This window comes from Pocillopora damicornis, chromosome 3, assembly GCF_964200805.1.
Source record: "Pocillopora damicornis chromosome 3, jaPocDami1.2, whole genome shotgun sequence".
In the NCBI taxonomy this organism is placed as follows: Eukaryota; Metazoa; Cnidaria; class Anthozoa; order Scleractinia; family Pocilloporidae; genus Pocillopora; species Pocillopora damicornis.
Window position 1 is genome coordinate 27,923,333 of NC_142672.1, and position 21,612 is coordinate 27,944,944.

The 21,612-nt window shown below is 38.5% G+C and overlaps 2 protein-coding genes, 1 long non-coding RNA gene and 1 pseudogene across 4 annotated transcripts in view; 1 reads left to right on the forward strand and 3 right to left on the reverse strand.

The window, feature by feature from the left end:
- The window catches only part of LOC149049150 (uncharacterized), a 33,060-nt gene extending 23,088 nt beyond the window's left edge, over positions 1–9,972 (reverse strand). Inside the window, exons 1-11 of the mRNA XM_089202014.1 lie at positions 9,732–9,972; positions 8,418–8,579; positions 7,981–8,151; positions 7,481–7,669; positions 2,768–2,938; positions 2,439–2,627; positions 1,789–2,018; positions 1,459–1,691; positions 963–1,181; positions 282–540; positions 51–168 (exon numbers count right to left, since the gene is read on the reverse strand). Coding sequence (XP_089058140.1) covers positions 51–168; positions 282–540; positions 963–1,181; positions 1,459–1,691; positions 1,789–2,018; positions 2,439–2,627; positions 2,768–2,938; positions 7,481–7,669; positions 7,981–8,151; positions 8,418–8,579; positions 9,732–9,804 — 2,014 coding nt within the window. The 5' untranslated portion in view covers positions 9,805–9,972. The remainder of the gene's footprint in view (positions 1–50; positions 169–281; positions 541–962; positions 1,182–1,458; positions 1,692–1,788; positions 2,019–2,438; positions 2,628–2,767; positions 2,939–7,480; positions 7,670–7,980; positions 8,152–8,417; positions 8,580–9,731) is intronic.
- LOC149049151 (uncharacterized) lies at positions 5,933–7,227 on the reverse strand (annotated as a pseudogene). Its single transcript, XR_016185312.1, has one exon. The product of XR_016185312.1 is annotated as an uncharacterized LOC149049151 (transcript).
- A 1,048-nt stretch (positions 9,973–11,020) lies between the features above and the next one.
- On the forward strand, positions 11,021–15,166 carry LOC149049152 (uncharacterized). Its single transcript, XR_016185315.1, has 3 exons — positions 11,021–11,113; positions 13,323–13,579; positions 13,909–15,166. It is a non-coding gene; the product is annotated as an uncharacterized LOC149049152 (long non-coding RNA).
- The window catches only part of LOC113666414 (uncharacterized), a 28,826-nt gene continuing 19,302 nt past the window's right edge, over positions 12,089–21,612 (reverse strand). Inside the window, exons 32-46 of the mRNA XM_089202024.1 lie at positions 21,045–21,176; positions 20,395–20,529; positions 19,946–20,068; positions 19,254–19,379; positions 18,733–18,927; positions 18,017–18,211; positions 17,336–17,575; positions 16,647–16,886; positions 16,128–16,346; positions 15,851–15,913; positions 15,167–15,322; positions 13,867–14,031; positions 13,396–13,521; positions 12,673–12,866; positions 12,089–12,309 (exon numbers count right to left, since the gene is read on the reverse strand). Coding sequence (XP_089058150.1) covers positions 12,679–12,866; positions 13,396–13,521; positions 13,867–14,031; positions 15,167–15,322; positions 15,851–15,913; positions 16,128–16,346; positions 16,647–16,886; positions 17,336–17,575; positions 18,017–18,211; positions 18,733–18,927; positions 19,254–19,379; positions 19,946–20,068; positions 20,395–20,529; positions 21,045–21,176 — 2,303 coding nt within the window. The 3' untranslated portion in view covers positions 12,089–12,309; positions 12,673–12,678. The remainder of the gene's footprint in view (positions 12,310–12,672; positions 12,867–13,395; positions 13,522–13,866; positions 14,032–15,166; positions 15,323–15,850; positions 15,914–16,127; positions 16,347–16,646; positions 16,887–17,335; positions 17,576–18,016; positions 18,212–18,732; positions 18,928–19,253; positions 19,380–19,945; positions 20,069–20,394; positions 20,530–21,044; positions 21,177–21,612) is intronic.

A 21,612-nucleotide genomic window follows, 5' to 3' on the forward strand; every position in this document is an offset into this window, starting at 1 on the left:
ATTTTTCTTCATGAAGCCGAACTTTTTGGAATCTAAATAAGCAAACCTACCTCTTGGAACACTTGCAATGACAAAACTGTGCAGCGGTTCTTTCGAAAACTGTGTCTCTGCATCAATATAGACGTCCTGAAATCCAAGGCTCGCTGGAGGGCAGAATGATACCCCAATCTAAAAGGCAAAGTAAAAACAAAAATATTTCAATCACAGAGCTCGATGATCATTTCCTTCACCAATTTATAATGCATTACACTTTCATAATTGCTCAATATTGTTGGTATTACCTCTAACTCAAAGCCAAGTTTGTCCAGGAAATCCACTCCGATTCCGGACAGTTTTTCAGCAACTTTTCCAAACGATTCCCGATCAAAGGCAAACCCGACAGCAAAAGCGGGTCTTCCAAATCTAATTCCAGTTATTATCTCAACATGAATTGGGACACCGCCCGCATCGATTGAGGCTGTAAATCTGTTTACTCCACCCTTTGCGAGCTTCCTTACAAATTCCGCTGGCTTTAAGCTGAAATCCCACAGACCAATTCCTCTGTGGAAATAAAAAGATTCAGAAGTAACGTTTGCACATGTCTCATGTGGACCACTAAGATATCAATTATTCTCAGGAGGCAATACATTATGAAGCAAATAGGAGGTCGATAAAGAAATTCAGAGTGTTGTACAAATTGTTAACAGAGAATAATGAGGGAGGATAATCTAATCAGATTCTGAACGACGCAGGAAAAAGAGCCGCTACAAACTATCCAGAGTTTCGCTCAGACGAGGAGGTGGCGCTCTAAAAGTCAGCGTAATTTTCATCGCTAACTCCGTTGATAAAACCAAAGTTATCTTGCTATCTAGAGCTTAGTTTGGAGCTAAAACCTGTATTTTGAGTTGATAAGTGAAAGGAAAGGTTAAATTAATACATACGGAAACCAAGATTTTCTAACACTGTTAAGAATTATTACTTACTTCAAAGCATTCACAAAGAAATCTGGCAGGGAGCTTGGCTTCAAACCGTAGGAGGCCATTACGTCCATAAATGTAACAGATGGTGCCGTGCCTTTAGCATACACCGATCCACTAATCACATCTTTCTTCACTTCAGTGCGGAATGCAGTTCCTGTTTCGATATAATGATCTCCTTTTGCTTTAAACGTCTGGGAATTACCTTCTGTGTAGTACGTAAATCTGAAGAGTTATAAGGCAGAAATGCTTATTTCTCTGTTGAATGAATTACGATTTACTCTTAATTTTAATCATAAACATTTGTGGAATAAAATTTATTTGTTCAACAAGAGAAGATATCATTGGATAAAAGCCATGGAAAGTCTCTTAACTTCGATCACTCTGTATCAATTTGTCCCGCGTCAGTGAGTTAGCAACAGAATTAAATTGACACAAACAAAATATATTTGTAAGTGTGCTGAAAAAAAAAAACTACCTCCGAACAGACACAAATTCTTACCTGACATTTTTGACGATGAATCCGGTAAACGGTACATACTCATCTGATTTTGCGCACTGAAATTCGTATTTTCTTAGAGCTTGTGATTCGTCAATCCAGATGGTAAACGCAGGAACAGTTTCAGTTAATTCGGGCTTAGTCCATTCCGGTATCGCGGATATTTTTGAATAGTATGTTGCTTTATTTGTGACAACTTTGTTGATGGTCAGCGGATCAATTATTTCAAAACATACCTGAGCGAAGAAGGACCAACGTTAACAAGGATTAACTATTAACAACCAGTCCAAGTCAGATCCTGACACCATCATTACATTTATCTCACCAACACACCTTAGTCAACTTCTTTTGCCCGTAATCGTCTTTATCATCAGGGACTACTTGGATGGCAAACCACCCGCTTTCCAACTCAGTTTTCATGAAGTTGAAGTTTGAATACACAGCGAAAGGAACATCCTGTTTGTGTACCCCAGTAGCTGAGAACTTCTCGGCCGCTTCACATTCTATTGCAATCCAGGAAGCTGGGTCTGTAGGCGTTTTGTCGGGCTTGTTGGGTTGATACGCTTTAAACAAAACAAGGACGACAAGCTGTCAGTGCCCCCATCACTAATCAAAAGGTTAAAAATGGCATGTTTTCTCATGTATTCGAATGTATTTTTTGGGTATGGTAGAAGAAAATAGCATTACCTACGCCAGAAAATCAATCGCAAAGTGATAAGTTCCAAACGACTGGGCTTTACATAATGTTATGTTCTTTAAACAGGCACTCCAAAATAAATAATTTGGAAACAACATGGCCCAGCGTGTTCCTTCCATTGTGTCCTTCTTGAACATGAATCACTTATAAAAAAGGAGTTCAATGCAACGATTTTATGCATATTTACATTTTGGCTCAAGATCACTGAGGAAAATTTTCAACAATCCAACGAATGTATCATTTTTTTCGAAAAACTTAAATAATTTACGATATAAAAAATTCTTACTTGTACATCCATCCTCTTGCGTGGGACAAACCTTTTCTTCTTCCGCCAGACCAGCACACTCATCACCGCCATTTGCTGGAGGAGGATTTGTACAGCTTCTCGTCCTTTTCTTGATTCCTTGCAGACAATATTTAGGCTCTGTGCATGCTGTCCAAGACGAATACGCTGACCACCTTCCATTTACCGCACCTAATAGTACGAATGCAAGTATTTGCAAAGGGCAAAGTTGCAATATAAATTAAGAACCCGACTCTTTGTTTCATCATTTACATAAACACTACACTTTGTCTGACCTTCATAAAAGCACGCACAAAGTAAGAATTCCTCACCTGGACATGACTTGATTTTGCAACTCTTTGCTTGAGAGGAGTCCCCAGTGCAGTTTTGTCCCCCACCGGTAGGGGTTGGGTTATTACAGGGTCTGCTTCTTGATTGAGAACCAGTACCACACGTTTTACTACACGCTGTCCAAGATGACCAAAGACCAAAGCCGCCATCGACTGTGAATGATACAAAGGTAAAAAAAAATAAATAGCACGCTTCCGTGTTTAACCTTGCAACTGTATTACACTGGAAGGATGCAACATGACGAGCCAGACGTTCTTAGCAACCGAAAAAAGAGCTTTGGATCCTGCTGAGATCGAGGAGTTTTACTCCACGATCTCAGCTTGACGTCCAGCAGCTTGCAACATTCCATTGTAACAATATCCCTGCTACTGATCATTTATGTTACGCTGAAAGTGCGAACTTTCGCGCGAGAGTGTGCGTTTATAATTAAAATTTCTATTTTGGTAATTCAAAACGTGTCAGTGAATGTATGCCACGTTTGGAGTGAATGACGTATTTTGGCTCTTTGATTTTTATCAATAGGCCGGGAACAAAAGCGAAAGCGGACCAGCCGACTTTATTTGCTGACTTTCCAAGTCAGCTTTCCTTTTCTGAAACCGCTCTATTTTCTGGACCGTAAACCGCCAGACAAATACGTACGTGCCAGCAAATCGATACTAAGAAAGAGTATAATAGACCCTTTTTGTTGAACGAATCTCGGATTTCGTCATTTTGGGTCATTTTTAACACTCACGCGAAATTCCCCCTTTTTTAAGTCTGCCTGAAATGAACAAGGGACGAACCGGACGCCACGACTTTTGCCTTCGATTAATGCACGCAACACGCTCACGCTACGACTACAAACGAAACGCGTATGTCGATCAAAATGAGAACGTTGCGGAGTTTGACGGCGAAATTTAGCCGTTTAAACCGTGAAGTAGTGCGAATTCAGCATGTTAAATTTTTGATACTGTAAAATTTCGGTTATAAGCCCTTGGCTAATACTAACTACTTAATAACCGGGCGCGAGGGCTTAACTGTAAAATTCCAGACTGAGGGATGAAATTTTTGCTTTATGAACCGAGCCTCTGGGCGAGGTCCGTAAATCAAAATTTCAGCCCGAAATTATGGAATTTTACAGTAAAGCCCGAGCAAACAAGGTTATTAAGTTTTTTTATAATATGGCTTCAAATAGGTAAAGCGCGTGAAATAGAGTGAACTTATACATTGCCTTCATTTTCCGTCACAATTTCGTCAGGATAATAAAATTCAGAAAAGAAATGTTTTTCAGAACGCATAGTTAAAGAAGAGATACGTTTTTTGTTCAATTTCTTGCTTTTTTAACGAAGTTCCTTCCAGCGAAAGTCACTAAGTTCGCTAGGTTTTGTAAACCAAAACCGTGGCGGAAAAAATCTGCTATGCCCGTGGGCGTTTACCGGGGGATTACGGACCGCTAATTAACCAATCTGAGCGCGCGTACTATCGCAGCCATATAATAAAACTTTGTAAAGGGTTTTGGGTAGGTTTAGCGGATTGAAAAGCGTTTGGAAACAAGCCATGATAATGTTGATCTAAATTCGTTTTTAATTTAAAGTCATATTAAAGCAAAATTTCCAGTTAGCACTGTCATCCAGCAGAGGGGGACATAACCGGATTGTTTTGTCTGCAGGTAGATAATCTAACCAGAATTTTACAGTATACACTTCGGGTCGTTTTACACGGTACGAAGTTATCGCAGTGTATTCAACAATTTCCCAGGCTGAAGTCGCAACACTTTATATTTTAAAAGCCAGCCGTCTATCATACTGCATTTTCTTTTATTTCAACCAGTACACGACTGAAATAGGACACATCCAAAGCCCGCTCTCTCCCACCCACTATATGATGCTAAAGTTCCCACTGAGGCAAGCTTTCACACGCGAAGTGAAAACACTTGGTAACGTTATCGATCAGTAGGAATGCCTGCGAGTGTGTTAATCGACCGAACTACATAAGTTGAATAAGTACGCTACGGTTTTTTTTTTTTTTGAATCATTGGTTCTCGCCCCCTTTTGCTTTTTGTTTTCGGCACCACGTTTCCGTATTACAATTCCATATTATTTGAAATGATCCCCCCCCCCCGAAAAAAAAAAAGAAAAATTGGATGATGAATAAATTTGGAACTTATTGAACAATTATTTGTTTGTTCATTCAAAGAGGGTATTCTTACGTTAAAAAAATAGCCGAATAGCCGCTATGATGGAAAGGGTATTCTGATAATAGTAATGAAAGGTAGCATCGTGAGGGAATAACATCATTTTCCAGGTTCTCCCATACCATAATCTAACAGAAATACTTAACAATTATTCCACAAGTACGCATTGGATATGAGCTGGTAGATAGCCAACCAGAGGATTGAAGTTGGCTATAACCATGTCTTACCCAACACACGCGAACCAAAATACTTATTATGCTAGATATCCCAGAAGCACTCAGGCATACAACTATGCCAGGACTTCAACTTGGGTGAACCAAAGAGGATATATAACACTTGCTAGAACTTCAAAACCATGTGCGAACCAAAGTACTTATTATGTTATATATCCCAGAAGCACTCAGGCATACAATTATGCCAGGACTTCAACCTGGGTGAACCAAAGAGGATATATAACACTTGCTAGAACTTCAATATCTTGTGCGAACCAAAATACTTATTATGTTATATATCCCAGAAGCACTCAGGCATACAACTATGCCAGGACTTCAACCTGGGTGAACCAAAGAGGATATATTACACTTGCTAGAACTTCAAAACCATGTGCGAGCCAAAGTACTCATTATGTTATATATCCCAGAAGCACTCAGGCATACAATTATGCCAGGACTTCAACCTGGGTGAACCAGAGAGGATATATAACACTTGCTAGAACTTCGATACCATATGCGAACCAAAAGTACTGCTCATGTTATATATCCCAGAAGCACTCAGGCATACCATTATACCAGGACTTCAACCTGGGTGAACCAAAGAGGATATATAACACTCACTAGAACTTCGATTTACCATGTGCGAACCAAAATACTTATTATGTTATATATCCCAGAAGCACTCAGGCATACAACTATGCCAGGACTTCAACCTGGGTGAACCAGAGAGGACATATAACAGTTGAGTGTCTCTACTGGTATTCTGAAGAAATCAAAGATTTATGCTGAAAAAGGAAGATCTCGTAACTGAAGCTTAGGCTTAAAAGTTTATGTAACGCAATGATTTCAATCCAGATAATGAACAAGTAGATCTGCTGAAAAAATGAAAAGTGAACCGGACGTTTCTTACTCGTGCATTGTTCTTTGGTAACATTCCTTAGTTACTTTTCATGTGCAACAATATTGTTTACTTTCCTTATCACACCAAGTCAGTCAATTGCTTCCAGGGCTTGCTTCGGGTTTTTTTTCTCAGCAGCTGTTCTGCGATATCGCTCATCACTTTAGCCACTTCAACATTCTGGTCCACCTGATCGGCGAATAAAGATGCAAGAGGCACCTGGAACTTATCGCAAACATCGCCGATCAAGGTCCACATATCGCTTGTACTGTACTGTCCGGGTTGTCCTTTGCCGGGTCCTGTGTGCCTGAGCTCAGCGTCGATTGACCGCCGTTTTTCACCTCATCTCGAAGGGCCTCTAACTGGGAAAGCACAACTTCAAGTTCAGCCTTAAGCTTAAGATTTTCATCTTGACTCTTCTCGATATCCTCTATGGATATGGCTGACCTTGAATCGACTCCAAATACTGTTTGTACAGGGTCATAAATTTTGTCCTTGTTGTTGTCACGTGTGTCAGTCGCTGTTTGGCAATCTTCATTATCTTGGCCAATATTTAGGCTGTTGATGCCATCAACCAACCAACTGTACTTTTCTTCTTCGCCCGCTTTCAGTTTTTGCCGAAGTATCGCGGAAACAACGCCGAAAGAAGAGGCTATGAATACCTCTTCTTTGTGAACTAGTCGTCGATCCAAGTGCCCGCCATTTTTAAGATTCGAGAGTTGCACTGTGTTAAATTCTTTTGGAAAGCTTGACACCAAAGGGCTACTCGACATGAATTTTCCTACAGGAATGCCGCATATTTTGGAATTCAGGAGATACCAGTCCCTCGAATCGCTCGTGGAGTGCAGCAATTCAGCTCTTCGAATATCGAAGGCATCCATGCCGCACAGCACCTGATCGAAATGAGAACAAATTTCCCGCTCTTGCGAGTAATGTCTGAAATTCAACCTCAAGAAAAGTCAAAAGAAAAATCCAGCCCCTCAAAATAAACAGGATTGACGCCATTGGAGGTTGTACACAACGGTGTTAAGGTAATCACCGAACGCTCCCCTGTTGAAACCACAAATCGAAAGCGATGATAGCTACTGAGCCGGATCATGACGTCACACCATAGCAACCAAACCCCACGAATTTTTTAACATCCGGTTTGCTCTGGCTCGTCATGCAAGTGAGAAATGAACGAAAAAATGGGGAAAAAATAATCAAACAAGATAAAAAAAACAACAACAAAACAATAACATAAAAATGACAAAATAAATCAACCCAACTCCAATCAAATCAAAATAATTTTGTCGTCATAATGATCATGAGGTCTGAATTCTTGATTGCACAGTCACTGTGACTGTGACGGTCGTGATTATGTGGAACTTTGCATTCGACAAAGATGTTTTAATAGGAGAATTATTTTAACCTGGGCATTCTGCAAAACAAGCTCTCGCCGTTTCTGTGCCGTTCCCAACACACTGCTTCCCGCCATTCATCGGAGGTGGTCGATTGCATAACCTTGTTCTTTTGAGAACGGTTCCTCCAGGTATTCCACATGTTTGGGGACACTGAGTCCATGGAGTCCAAGCTCCCCATTCGCCGTCAAGAGGACCAGCTAAAAGACAATATAGGCACAATGCAAATTGAAGTCTCACAGATAACCTTGCCAATTTACAATCATAAGTTTTATTAACAAACGGCTATTATCTTCATACAGGTATTTAAAAAAACCCTTCAAGTGCACCTTCTCTCAATTTTTGTCGATATCTTTTCAAAATGTGAAAGCTAATAACTTCAAACTGCTTGTTATCAGCTTAGAATTCACAATTTAAAAAATACTTAAATTGACTTTAGTGATACATTCATTTCGCACCACTGATGACTGATCCCTACATAGGAATCTTTTAAATGAGGGGATTTACTTACTTGGACACGGCCAGATACATTCAAGTTTCGTTTGGAATGCATCACCAGAACACGGTTTCCCATCGGGAGTGGGAGTGGGGTTGGTGCATGCTCTACTTCTGTTGACCACAGATCCTCCGCAAGGATTGTCACACAAAGACCATTGGCTCCACTCTGTGAAGCCCCCGTCAACTGAAATGATTTGACATCAGTAGTTATCCAGATAAGCGAAATAGAGAAAGAAATACAATTATGATACGAAAAGTATTCTATATTTATGAATACGAGGAAGCACTGTTTTTTCTATACCAGCTCTGATGTGTTTCTTAGTTGATTTTGCCAAACAAGAAGATTTTAAATTACAATTGTTATTTTGCTGCAAATATTCACGCTAGCTTATTGGGTTAACTCTAAATTATTGATCTTTTACAGCTACTGACATGTGTGTTGGCACTTACTTAAGCAATCTTTTTGTTCCGAGCTTTCTCCTTCATCGCAATATTTTCCATCATCACTTGGGAGGGGATTGGTGCAAGTTCTCGTTCGAATGCGCTGATTTCCCGCGCAAATACCTGCTGCACAGCCGCTCCATGCCGACCAACCGGACCAGCCTCCATTTACTTTCAAGAAAGAATAACGCAAAAAAGAAATGACAATGATAAATAAATAATATAAACAATGGGAAAGGGCTGAAGTAAGGCATTGATTCTCCTATCATGTAGTTTCTAGAGCTGAATAAGTTTTCAACACTTTAAATTATCTTTGGATCTGTTCTGATTCAAAACGAAAAAGAGAACAGCATTTAGTATCGCTGAAAGTGAAATGTGATCATCGCAGTAAATTTTTCCAATTTAAGCAATTGGAAAGAAGAAGCCTGAAAAAAATCAGGGCTTCAACGGGATTCGAACCCGTGACCTCCGCGATACCGGTGCGATGCTCTACCAACTGAGCTATGAAGCCACACATTGGGAGCGAAGTCAATTTATTGAGTTCATATCTTCCCGTGCAGTGAAATGATGTGGAGTTTATATGAAATAATTCATATTTGTACTGCGGTTGTAGATGAAAGTGATTTCACTTTCATCTACAACCGCAGTACAAATATGAATTATTTCATATAAACTCCACATCATTTCACTGCACGGGAAGATATGAACTCAATAAATTGACCTCGCTCCCAATGTGTGGCTTCATAGCTCAGTTGGTAGAGCATCGCACCGGTATCGCGGAGGTCACGGGTTCGAATCCCGTTGAAGCCCTGATTTTTTTCAGGCTTCTTCTTTCCAATTGCTTAAATTGGAAAAATTTACTGCGATGATCACATTTCACTTTCATCTACAACCGCAGTACAAATATGAATTATTTCATATAAACTCCACATTTAGTATCGCTGTAAAATAAATTGAAGTAAGTGCATCGAGTCAAAGAAGGGCATCATCAAAAGTTCTTGAATCCCGATTGATGTAAAGAATTTCACAGGAACTTATACACACCTTTTCTCTTTTCTTGGGTAACATCATCTTAAGAAATTATGGCGAAAACTTAGAAAGTTCTATGGCTTTTAATAAGAATCTACAATCCATGAGACGAAATGATTCAAAGATCGTCAGAACGCAAGTTTAATATAATTTTACGGCTTCAGTTCAAATAGAACCTTTAGGTTTACTTTTTTACCTTGAGAGATCAGCTAAACCTCTCTTTGTCTAAAATTTTTTGACTGGTTTAGAAGCAATGAAGTGATAATACATTTTTAGCAATAAAGAAATACTTACCTGCTGCTTCAACATAATTCCAAAATATCACGACCAATAAGAGCAAAAATACTAGTGCTACAACTTTGTGCATGTTTATCGACTTTTTCTTTAAATCTCTCTACTAAACCGAGCGAGGACAATGCATAGCCCTGGCAATCCACCCGTCCTATGAGTTTCTTGTCCTCTGTTTGAGCCGTAAGACAAATTAAGGCTCCTTGGAATAAAAGCGCTTCGTGTGTCTCAAAAATTTAATAAAGGTGGAATTCATAGACACCTGAGTTGATTTATATCATTTGTTGACAAAGCTGTATCAATTTTTGTTTGAAACGGAATGTTTGATCTATGTAATTAATATTATTTCAGTGGAGTTAAATCGACGGTTATTTGGTGATACATCAGAGATGTGAACTTCTTAATCATTAGAAAGCCTTTTGGACATTTGATACCAGACATTGGATAAATCCAATTGTAAAAGAGTGATTAAGATTTATAAGCACTTTTTGTATAACGATAATGTGCACGGAGGTTTGTGATAACCAAACTGCACTGAGTTGGAGATATAAATAAAATTGGATTTAACGAAATCGTTCCGGGAAGTAATTACAACTCAGTTCTCTCAAACAGTCTCTCTCCCCATGAAAGAGTATATTGATGATATCAGAATGTATCAAACTTGCATAGAAGACCGTTAGAGTGAATCTTAAAATTCCCCTCATGAGCTTAAGCACTCAAGCTTTATGCTCTAATCTCTTGTTAGGTCAAAGTTATCTTTTCATCATCCACCGTTTTTCCCTAGGTCTTTAAGCAGCTGTACCGATTTCTGAACTTTTAGGTAAAATATTTCGCTTCCCCCAGAAAATCACAACTTGGAGGGACAATATTCTGTTTTCCCCAGAAAATCACAGGTGTACATTGGGTAAACAATCAAATTCTACCTCATTCCTGTAAGTATTTGCTAAGTAACGATGACGTCTTTCTCTATAACAGATAAGCTCGTGTATCTTCAATACCAAAACTCGAGCTAAAGGTAAAGCGTAAATTTTATCAAAAAGTACCCTTCAGAAATATGTATTAACCGATAAAAAAGTATTTAATGGCAGCAAAACGTGAAGACACAACAATTTGAGAGATCTGTATTTGGTGGTCAAGCGAACAACAAAATGGGGAAAGTGACCCAGTGTGTGTAAAGCTGGGGAAACTGTTTGAGGTCCAAAGTCAGATGGCCAAATAAAGTTTAACTCGTTAATTACTGCACAGTTCTATTGATATTGATATTTCATAAATTTTTTTCTCATTACCCCAAAATCACCTTTTTAAGTGCGACTACTAGGTATTCAAATTCTAAAATCAGTTCGGCAACCAAACTTGATAGAGCTGGTCGTTAATATGTTTTTAAAGAGGTAAGAGAAGAATTTATTTTAAAGCATTAATTTTATATCGCAGATGCTTTCCTTGCTTTTCTTTTGCTCTCTTTATTAGCCTTGGCTGCTTTTTTCTTTCCCCTGGAATAATATTTTCTATATTCCTTACACTCTTACACTGACCACTACGACTTTGCCGCCGTAGGCCTTTTTCGCACGAATGAGTGAGGAAAATCGTTTAATTGAAGTTTTATTTTTTTGTATTTATCGAATTGGACCGTGAGAAAGAAATAATGCGTGCGCGATTGTTTTTGTAGATTGTTTACTCAAAATCACTATTGCTTTTCGCCCCCTAAGAAGACAGAGAAATTTAACTGAAGTAGGCGCAAATTTTCGTTGCTATTATACGTAGTTTTAGGCGCCTTTTACCGGTTTGAAATTCTCCTTACAAATTTTGATTGTCTGAATCTACCGATAGAAAAATTAAGAAATGGTTCTCTTTTTTAGACAAAGATAACGGCGCCAGGAAACAAATTCTCATCAATCGATAAAGCCTTTGTCTAAGCCTTTCTAGTTTGACTAGAGCGCCTCAACTGTTTGAGATGTTTTTTAGGAGTTTTTTCAAAGTGACTTTGAGTAAAATGTCGTTGAAGTTGTTATCTGTATCAATTCCTACGTACCAAGCTGGAGATCGGTAAAAATCTAAAACTAAGCACGGGTGAGTTTGTCGCAAACAAAAGCCAATTACTGAAATGCAAGTCCTTGCTTGTGGGAGCACCAAACTCAATATTTCTCACTAAGAGTTCACAGCATCGCTCTCAGACAAAATCTGAGCCAATTCTCTGAAATGAAATAATTAGTTTCAACGGGATTAAGTAGGAATGTAATATATTGGGTCATAGAGCAGAAAATAATAATGACCATGCAAGGTTCTTATGCTGCATTAAATAAACGGTGCTTTTCTGAAAAAATTGAAAACTAATTCAATTCACAATAAAAATCTGCAAGGCTTGATCATTTTCAAATAATCTTTATTACATTCTTAACCCTTTAAAAGCCCGTTACATGACAGCATCCTTTTTTTTCTAACTACCCCTGTTATTACGCCTGGGTTTAAACCATTTACCCTATTACACTTAAATTTTTCTTCTAGAACATTTAGCGCTAAAAATTTATTCCTCCCGTCAAGGCAAGATCCATTCGATCCATATTTTCGATTTTCGGCTTAAAGACGTCTGTAAAAAAATAGGTTAAAAGAGAGTTACGCGTTTAGTTTAACCGGCTGAACATATATATATATATATATATATATATATATTAATTTTAATACATAAACACACACACACATATATATATATAATTTCCTGCGATTCTCCATGTCTTTAATTTTTTATATTTTCACATGTTTCACATGCAATTTTTATCTGATATGACGGGCCAGGAATCGATTCAGGATAATCATTTCAGAACTTTATTAAGTTAAGTGAAAATTCCTCTTTGAGACAAAAGTACCGACCGCTTCATGGAATATTCAGTTAATTATAATATTAAGCGAAAAGGAAAGTTTATAGCTATTCGGTAAAACAATCCAACCTTACCTGCGGCTATTCAGAGACCTGAAGTACATCAATCGTGACACGCTTAGCAATTCCCATAAATTTATTTTCAACTTTGCACTCGTAAGTTCCAGAATCAAAGACATCAGCATTGCGAATGCTGTACACAACACCATTCAACTTCGCGTCCGAATCATATACATTTTCGATGGTGACTCGCCCAGAAGGCATTGAACCTGCAGACAGTGAGAAGTGCATTATTAGTTCGTATCGCACGGGTTTGTAAGGCGGTGGTATATTCTTCTACACACAGCTTACTTATTCAACCAATACTGGCTTGACTGTGATGAGTTCACCGGTTCTACGTTTGAATAGAAACTCTGCAGTTTTCACAAAGAATCATTGCAAGGATGATGGCATTATCGTAATAATTCGCTCGCAGTATCAGGTATAATAACAAAATAAAAATGGATATAAATATTACCCCCGAAGTAATGAACGCTACGTTGGCAGTAGTGGAAACAAACTTTAGAAAAGTTCAGGCCTCATGACCTCTGCGATACCGAATGATCTGACAAGCTAACTGGGAGCTGGTCATTTTGTTATTAGCCTAGATATTTTTTTTTTCATCACTGATTTAGTGGTGTTCATTACCGCGAGGGTCACACTCGTATTCTTTTATTAATCCACAGTTCACATATAAGATTTCTATGACAGGAGTCCTACTCAATTGTGATTTTATTGACGAATTTAAGGAAACACTACCTCCAACTTTAGTCCACGTGATCTTTGGTATCGGGTGTCCCTCGATGAAACAAGCGAGTCTTACAGTTTGTTGCACACGTAGGACTTGACTCCGTGTTGGCATCGTCATAGTGATTTTAAGGGCACCTGGAAGATAAGAGAAGAAAATCTTTAACAGGACAGAGTTCAGTCTTCAAAATCCACGGTAGGAAACTTATAAATATTTTCATCGTGGTTCAATCAGGGAATCGTAGATGATGAAATCCAAAGAAAACCCCAATTATAGAGAGGAACTGGCGATCTAAAATTTTCCACTATCGGCTTATAACAATTCTTGAACCTTTTATCACCTTGTATTAAGGATAAGGAAAATAGAGCCAGAATTATTAGAATGAAGTAAATTACAAAGTGTCATTCGATATCCCAGTTTGGAGTCGACGCCTTTCGAAATGAGATGCTACAGATAATGCCTTCTTGCGAGGTATCACTTACAATTACAGTCATCAGCTGAAGAACTTCCTTTTCTCAATGTAGTCGAACCTACTGGGCATGCGTGGCACTTAGTTCGTTGGTAATTGTCTTGGTATGTTCCCACTGGACAGTCCAAACAAGGATCAACGCCACCATTAATGGAATATTCACCAGGCCTGCAGATTGCTGAAACGAGAAGCTACAAATAATTAACGGATACAAGAGATTCATCGCGTCTTTGAACAAGGAGAATTCTAACGGACATACCATTCTACTATTAATCATAACCATTACAATTTCCTCAAACGTGATTAGTGCATAGCTGCTTTATTTCTCAATAATCATTCCGTAGAGCTGTAATCGGACTCCCGTTTCGTGACCGTCCAATTTTGTTAATCACTCGTATGATTACAGACCGAATTGGACTCCACTTAGTCCTATTACTTGTCACTGGATAAGCATGTGAGTTCCGTTTGTAAATCTGCTTTATTTCATCTTCGGAATATCGCTAAGATTAGAATGTATCTGACTTCTGAGAGCACAAAGACCCTTGAACATGCTTACGTTACTTGTCGACTGGACAATTATAACTCGTTGCTCCTCGGGTCACCGGACTATATTATTCAGAAGCTCCAGCGCGTTCAAAACTGCGCCGCACGCCTTGTAGCTGGGCAACCTAGGGCTGCGCACATTCGCCCCGTCCTTAAGGAGCTACACTGGTTACCTGTGGAGCAGCGAATTACCTTTAAAGTATTACTGTTAACTTTTAAATCTCTCAATAATCTGGCGCCTCCGTATTTAAGTCAACTTATAGTCCCATATAACCCTACAAGAAATCTTAGGTCTTCTGGCAAACATTTATTAGAAGTACCGAATGTGCGCCTGAAGAGCTATGGGGACAGGGCCTTTTCGGTCGCTTCCCCAAAGCAATGGAATGATATTCCCTTAGACATTAAATTAAGTGGATCAGTTGATGTTTTTAAACCTAGATTGAAAACTTATCTTTTCAGACTCGCTGTCATTTGACTTTTTGTTTTAGTGTTATTGTTAGTTAGTTATTTTCTTTTTTGATTGTAAAGCGATATAGAGCTTTTGTATATACCGCTATACAAATAAAGTTATTATTATTATTATTATTATTATTATTATTATTATTATTATTACCATTATATTACCATTACCATAAATAAGACTTGTGGGGCGGTTTTCATTTTTCAAATTTCGGTCTCGTATAAGTTGCATATGAACCGCAGAAACACCTTTTCACTAAAGTACGAAACCGACGTTAACTTCAGCCATTAAATTCAAAATATCTCCTTACGTTTGCAGTCTGCATCTGATGTAGATCCTCTCGTGTTACTAAAAAATTTCTTTGGACATGGCATGCATTCCGTCATTCCTTCTGTATCCTGGAAAAAGCCAGGTGTGCATTCTTTACATTTGCCAGAATCTCCATATGTTCCCGGAGGACAGTTCACTGAGGAAAAAAGGTAAAAAACATGTCACAAAGTACATATGCAAATAGTAAGCTCACACGAGAAATGATGATCCATTTGCAAAAACTACAACGTTTAGCTACCACGTTCGGTATCTCTCATGATTAATTGGTTTTCGAAATAATGAACAAGTTATCTGTGGAAAACAACGAATCTTATCGAAGTAAAAGGCATGCAACCGGTTTTTTTTTTTACTTTATCAATAGCGAAAGACAATGTTCTGGAGATGAGGGTTCCTTGAAAAACCATGTCTTCGTCTCAGCTTATACACCATTTAGATGAATCATGATTAACTAAAAAAAACGGATTTGGAAAAATAAAAGACAGTGGTATAAAAAACTATGTCCGTATAAAAAATAATACATAAATTCAGTACATCTTGGGGTATTGCGTATTAGTTACAGGGAGGTATGGTGGATTAAGTCACAGAAACTTGTAAGAGTAGCAATCACGCAAAATAAAAAGTGGTGAATAATCCCTCTAAGAAGTTTTCATGAATTTTAACATACCACACATGCCTCCCATCAAAGCGGAACCTTCTTTGCAAGCTTGCCCGTCTGCTTCACTGTAAGCTAAAATAAGATTTGAAAATAAGATTTGATACTCCTTAGTACCTCCCAAGCAGTAAAATAAAAGCTTTTTGTTTTACTTTTCTTTGGTCATATTCATTGGTCTGCATTGTTCACGTGAGTCACTCTCTATATAAACGTTTCCTGTCATAATGCAATATTGGAGTAATGATTTGCTTTTTCATAAATAGAGAGAGCATTCGAAAATTATTCTTACCTGTGCAATCTACATGCTTGGTCAGTTCGGACACTTGATCATCCCTAGAAATCCATTTGTTGCCCTGACACTCGTAAAGAGGACGTTCGAGCAGTCCAGGCGATCCGGGGGGAGTCGGGTTGAGAAGGAAGCCAGGGTCACATATCAACCTTACAGAGGTGCCAGGAATCTCTTCGAGAACGCCATTCCTGGGAGGATGAATCGTCCTGCACTTAGTGCCTGTAAGATAAGAGAAAAGCAAACTTTGGATGGGAAATGAAATCACATAGGAGTGCAGGGTTGTGATCATAACAAATTAAGCCTCGCAATTACCTAGTTTACTAGATTGTTAAAGGCGTGCCTGATACAGTTCATAGTGGGTGGTGCCCCACCAAATTTGACGAATAGGTATTTTTAAGGTAGATGAGCAAGCTTGTCGATGGGTGTATCGATTGAGAACAAAAAAAACTGCAAAACAGTGTAAATAAATGAAATGATGAAGAGTGAAAAAACTGAGAATGTGTTTGCAACATTTTTTACCTTCGACAGTGATGTCAAACTTGCAGTTGGCTTCATTTCCCGCAGCATCGGTTGCAACATATATTATTGTTAATGTTGAAAAAGCTCCCATGTCGAAATTTGGCTTACGATTGGATAACACACTTGCAACGCCTACGTTATCGGTAAATGTAGGCTCCTTCCATGTAACTTCCTTGAAAATGGTGTCGGTTTGTTCCGTAAAAGACGCTGGGCAGCCTTGAACTGAGGGAGGGGTTACATCTACAAAAAGTAGAATAACTTATCTATAAGTGACGAAATTAATCCTTGATTGCATCGGTGTTCCCCTCCCCACAACGCTTGTAAAACACCTTCGACACCGTCTCAACCAATCAGTCATGTGAGTATTTCTGGCTTCACTTAAATCAGTTAACCAAAACGCTCTCTAACGCTAGTATGGCATTATTCACTGAACTAATAAACATGCTCATCGATTCCACATATGGATTAAGGGGCTTTTTTATGCAGGAATGTAAACTCTCATTGTAGATGCTTTTCAGGTAGGAACAAAATTGAAGGTTATTTTGGCAGACATCTGATAAAAGCGAAAATAATGTAATATTTTGAGTTTCCTCACGTTAACCGCAAGGTTTGTTGACCAGGTGAGTTCATTAATTGAGTAAGATATTTGTTATTTTCTGACAATGAATTGTAAAATTCAGTAATCTCACCGATGACGGTTATGAAAAAGGTGCAGCTTATCTCTCTCCCAGATAGTGTCGCTGTCCACATAACCCTATGTTTACCGACAGGGAAAAGATAATTCTCATCGTAGTTGCTAGGCGACACCGTAGGGGAGTCCACGTTTGTTTGCGGTTTCTGCCACTTGTATCCTAGAACTACTGCAGACTTGTCTGGTTCAAGTTCTTCTACTCTGTCCATCGGACACTTTATCCACGGACCACTAAACACTTATAAAGTATAAAATCAAAATATTTCTATGTGCAAGATAATGAATCTAAGTCCTTCTAATCAAGTTCTTCGACTCTGTCCATCGAACACTTGATTCAGGGATCACTAAACACTTATTAGGTATGAAAGCAAGATATTTATTTGTGCAAGATAACGAATCTAAGTCCTTTAGTGCACATACTTTAAAACTGCAGCATTTGAGTCTGAGGCTTGCGCCAAAATTGACTCTCTAATAACAACATGCAGATAGAGATTTTGAACGTTATACATGTATGTTATTACTTACTGAGGGTTATCATCGTCAAGGACAGATGAACCAGGAAGCTGAAGGGGGAGGATGGTACAAAAGCGAAAATGTATCAGAATGTCATCACTGAAAACTACTACAGGCACACGAAATATTCCCGGATGTTTTGTATGTTATAGGCTACTTTCTTTACCTTTCTCGCAAGAAATTGACGCCATATCAGACCATGAATTATCTCCTTGACATGTCGTAAATCTGGGTCCTTTCAATACATAGCCTGCATCACATTCAAAGAAACATTCCACACCGTACTGTGAATCACTTTCCCCGCATGACGATGGAACCACAGCACCATTGGCTGGTACAGTCAACTTCGGACACATAACCGCTGTGAAAACATATATATTCGTAGATATAATTATTAATATGCAGCCAGAATAAAGTTTGCCAGACCGATCGACTGTCGTTGGAGTGTTTTTGCCTTATTATACAGAGCTGTAAGTTCCATTTTAAAGTCACGTTATGGTTGCTTTGTAGTTATTTTAGATTAAGGGAGGAAAACATAATGAATAACGCTAAGCTAAGTTAACAACGTAAATTGGCTACAGAAAAGAATTGACGTTTAAAAGCTGACGTTTCGAGCGTTTGCCCTTCGTCCATTCGCTCTGACGAAGGTCTAACGCTCGAAATTTCAACCTTTAAACTCTTTACGATGGCCAATTTTTCGTTATCAACCCAGTTGATAATACTGAATTACCCTGAAAAACGCAATGATTGATAGGTACCATTATTTTGCTACTGGAGATGCGAAATCAGAAATAGATCGTCCAACGACCAGTTTCCTCACCTGTTACTACCTTTTGAACACATACAAAAACTGGATTTATCTAAATAATCCGTGCTACTTACGTTCACAACGTGGGGCTGTCCCTTGCCAAAATCCGTCAATCTGGCAGACCAGAGAACTATCACCTACAAGACGGTATCCAGTCGCGCACGTATGCTCACACGCAGTGTTACGCGCAATATTTGCACGACCATCAGTGCAGATTTCTGGCGTTATTTCTGCCTTTAATGGAACTTCCAATGCTGGGCAATAAATCTCTGTAATAAATTAGTTTATGCTAATTAATGTGTTATGAAAGCGAATGTTAAAGGTGGAGCCATGGGAACCTTTTTTTTAATAGCTTTCATTAATTTCGAAATACTCAAGAAGACTATTTTAACAAACATATTTGAAAATCAATGCGCTTATGGGTCGTAAAGCCAAAGAAAAAGGAATTCACAACAAGCCGCACCATCCCCTTCCCCCTGCGTTCTTTTGTCGCTTATCGACAAACTGACTATGCATTCAGTTTTTTAGTTTGATATTAAGGCTCTTATTCCTGCAAAAGTTAAAAAAAAAAGAATAAATATTTATGAAACGGTACCTTCACATGTCTTGTCGTCTTCCATCAGTCGATAGCCAGCCGGGCAGTTACAGTAATATCCACCTTCATAGTTATGGCAGGTATGACTGCAACCTCCCGAGTCTGGTGCCTTACATTCATCAATATCTACAACAAAAAGATTGTCCTTTCTAATGAGATATCCATGTCAAGTTATATTCTAACCATCGTTAATGACAAAGTTAATGATTGTAGATTTACATAAGGAATGCTGTAATCTGATTCGCTTCGCTACTCGCTATTTGTTACGTGGTTTGTAGTTAGTACAGTGGATGACCTCACAGCGTGCCGTTGTAAACGAAATAGATTTTAAACATACACTGTTTATTTCTTTTAAAGGCCGAAATGACTAATACATATTTAATAAAACAATAATATTATTCGATTTCAATTTTTATGCGTGATAGAAATTGTGAGCTCTTGTTAAATAGATAACAAGTAGCACAGCAAATCAGACTGCAGTATTTGCGATAGAAAGCTAATAGATTTGTTTTGATTAAGATTAGATGGGAAGTAGCGCCGTCAGTCAGATTGCAGTATTTGTGATGGAACATCAAAATGATACATATATTAACAGCGGAGCTCGCAACGCGCGCATCATGGCCCCATAATTATAGGAAATAGTAGTATATTTTAGCCTAACAAATATGTTTTTGTTGTAGGATTAATCTCACCTTCGCAACCCATTTTATCTGATTTAAGTCTGAATCCTGCTCTACAATCACAGTTGAAGCTACCATCGCTGTTACTACAAATCTGCTCACATCCAGCATTATCCATGCCACATTCATTCCGATCTAGGTAAATTTAAAATGAAATCCATTGGAGGAAAAAAGATAGAAAAAAAAGCCAGCCTAAGTATAATTTACCAATGAAAGTTGGAAGAAACATACTCTACTCTATTTGTTAACAGATTAGCAGTGGCAAAACTAAGCTCAGAGTTTCTTGAAAAAACGATTCGCCCTATGTAAATTAATAAAATGTAGCAGTATTCGATGCCGTTTTCCGCGGCTTATTTATTTTGGGACGATGGAAATCTAACGAGTTAATGAAAAACGTCATAGCATAGTTCTTTAATACCTTATGCGTGGTTTGTATCTGTTGTACTCATTACGCTACTCACCTTCGCAAACGAATTGGTTATTCTCTTGTAGATGGTATCCCGCATTACATTCACAGTGGAAGCTACCAAGAGAATTGACACACCGACCATTTGCTCTGTCACAGCCTCCATTATTGAGATTACATTCGTTCCGATCTGTATTGGAAAAAAGGAAGAGTGCATTATTTTCCCGAGGTATTAACGTACTTCGAAACAATATTTTTATGCACGTAATCAGTTTAGAGTGTTTCTTTATATGAAGATCGCAAAAAATATTTCTCGGTCGTTTCAGCGTTGTCATTTATTCACAGTTTTCGGGTAGAAGACGATTTTGTGGTAAACCCGACATAGTTGTTACAGAGTCCTTTTCTTCGTGCACAACTTGTGTCCGTATGCCATGTTATAAAAGAATGGGTTCATTCTTTAGCTGTGCTTGTATCGAGTTATGAATGTATTTGGGAGGTTTGGAGAGCACTAAAGAAGCTAGAATTGCTCTTATGCTTCTCTTGTGCTCTCCAAGCTTCCCGCGTGCATCCATAATTCGGTATACGCACGCTAAGCATAAACCAACCTTTTTAATTGGCCACAGAAGTGCATGAGCCTTTCCTAGAGGATCACTATAATATGAAACGGAGGGACAACCCATGTTATGATATTGAAAAGCTACTCACCAATGCAAGTCATTCCATCGTAAGCCAGAGTGTAACCAGGCAGACAGCCACACTTGACTCTCAAATTACACAGGTTATAACAAACCTGTTCACAGCCGCCATTATTCAGTTGACAAAGATCTGCGAGAGAGCCTAGGAAATAGGACAAATAATAAAAAAAGATGGAGCCATTCCTTGATGTTTTCAAATAGCACCGTAATTATACACCATTGTGTGGCAGTTGCAATGTTCGTTGATCAGATAGAGGGAAGAAATTCAATCATCATTCTTCTCGAGAGCCTCCTAAAAATTATTCGGATAGTGAAAGTCACAAATATATAATAAGGGTAAAGAGAAAAACAACCCATTAAGGAAATTTAAGGCAGGAAGAAGATCATGCTGCCTACACAATGACACAAAAAAAGTAAAAGAGTGGCCCCACATGTATCTGCATATTTTATACAAGACCTTACAGCTTGGCAAAAGCGAGTGGCTTTGCACGAAAAAGTGATTCGTCTAATGATGAAAATGGATAAAGCTTGAGCTTGAATTAAAAAAAAATTGTTTGCGTAAATCCAGTGGGGTTCCA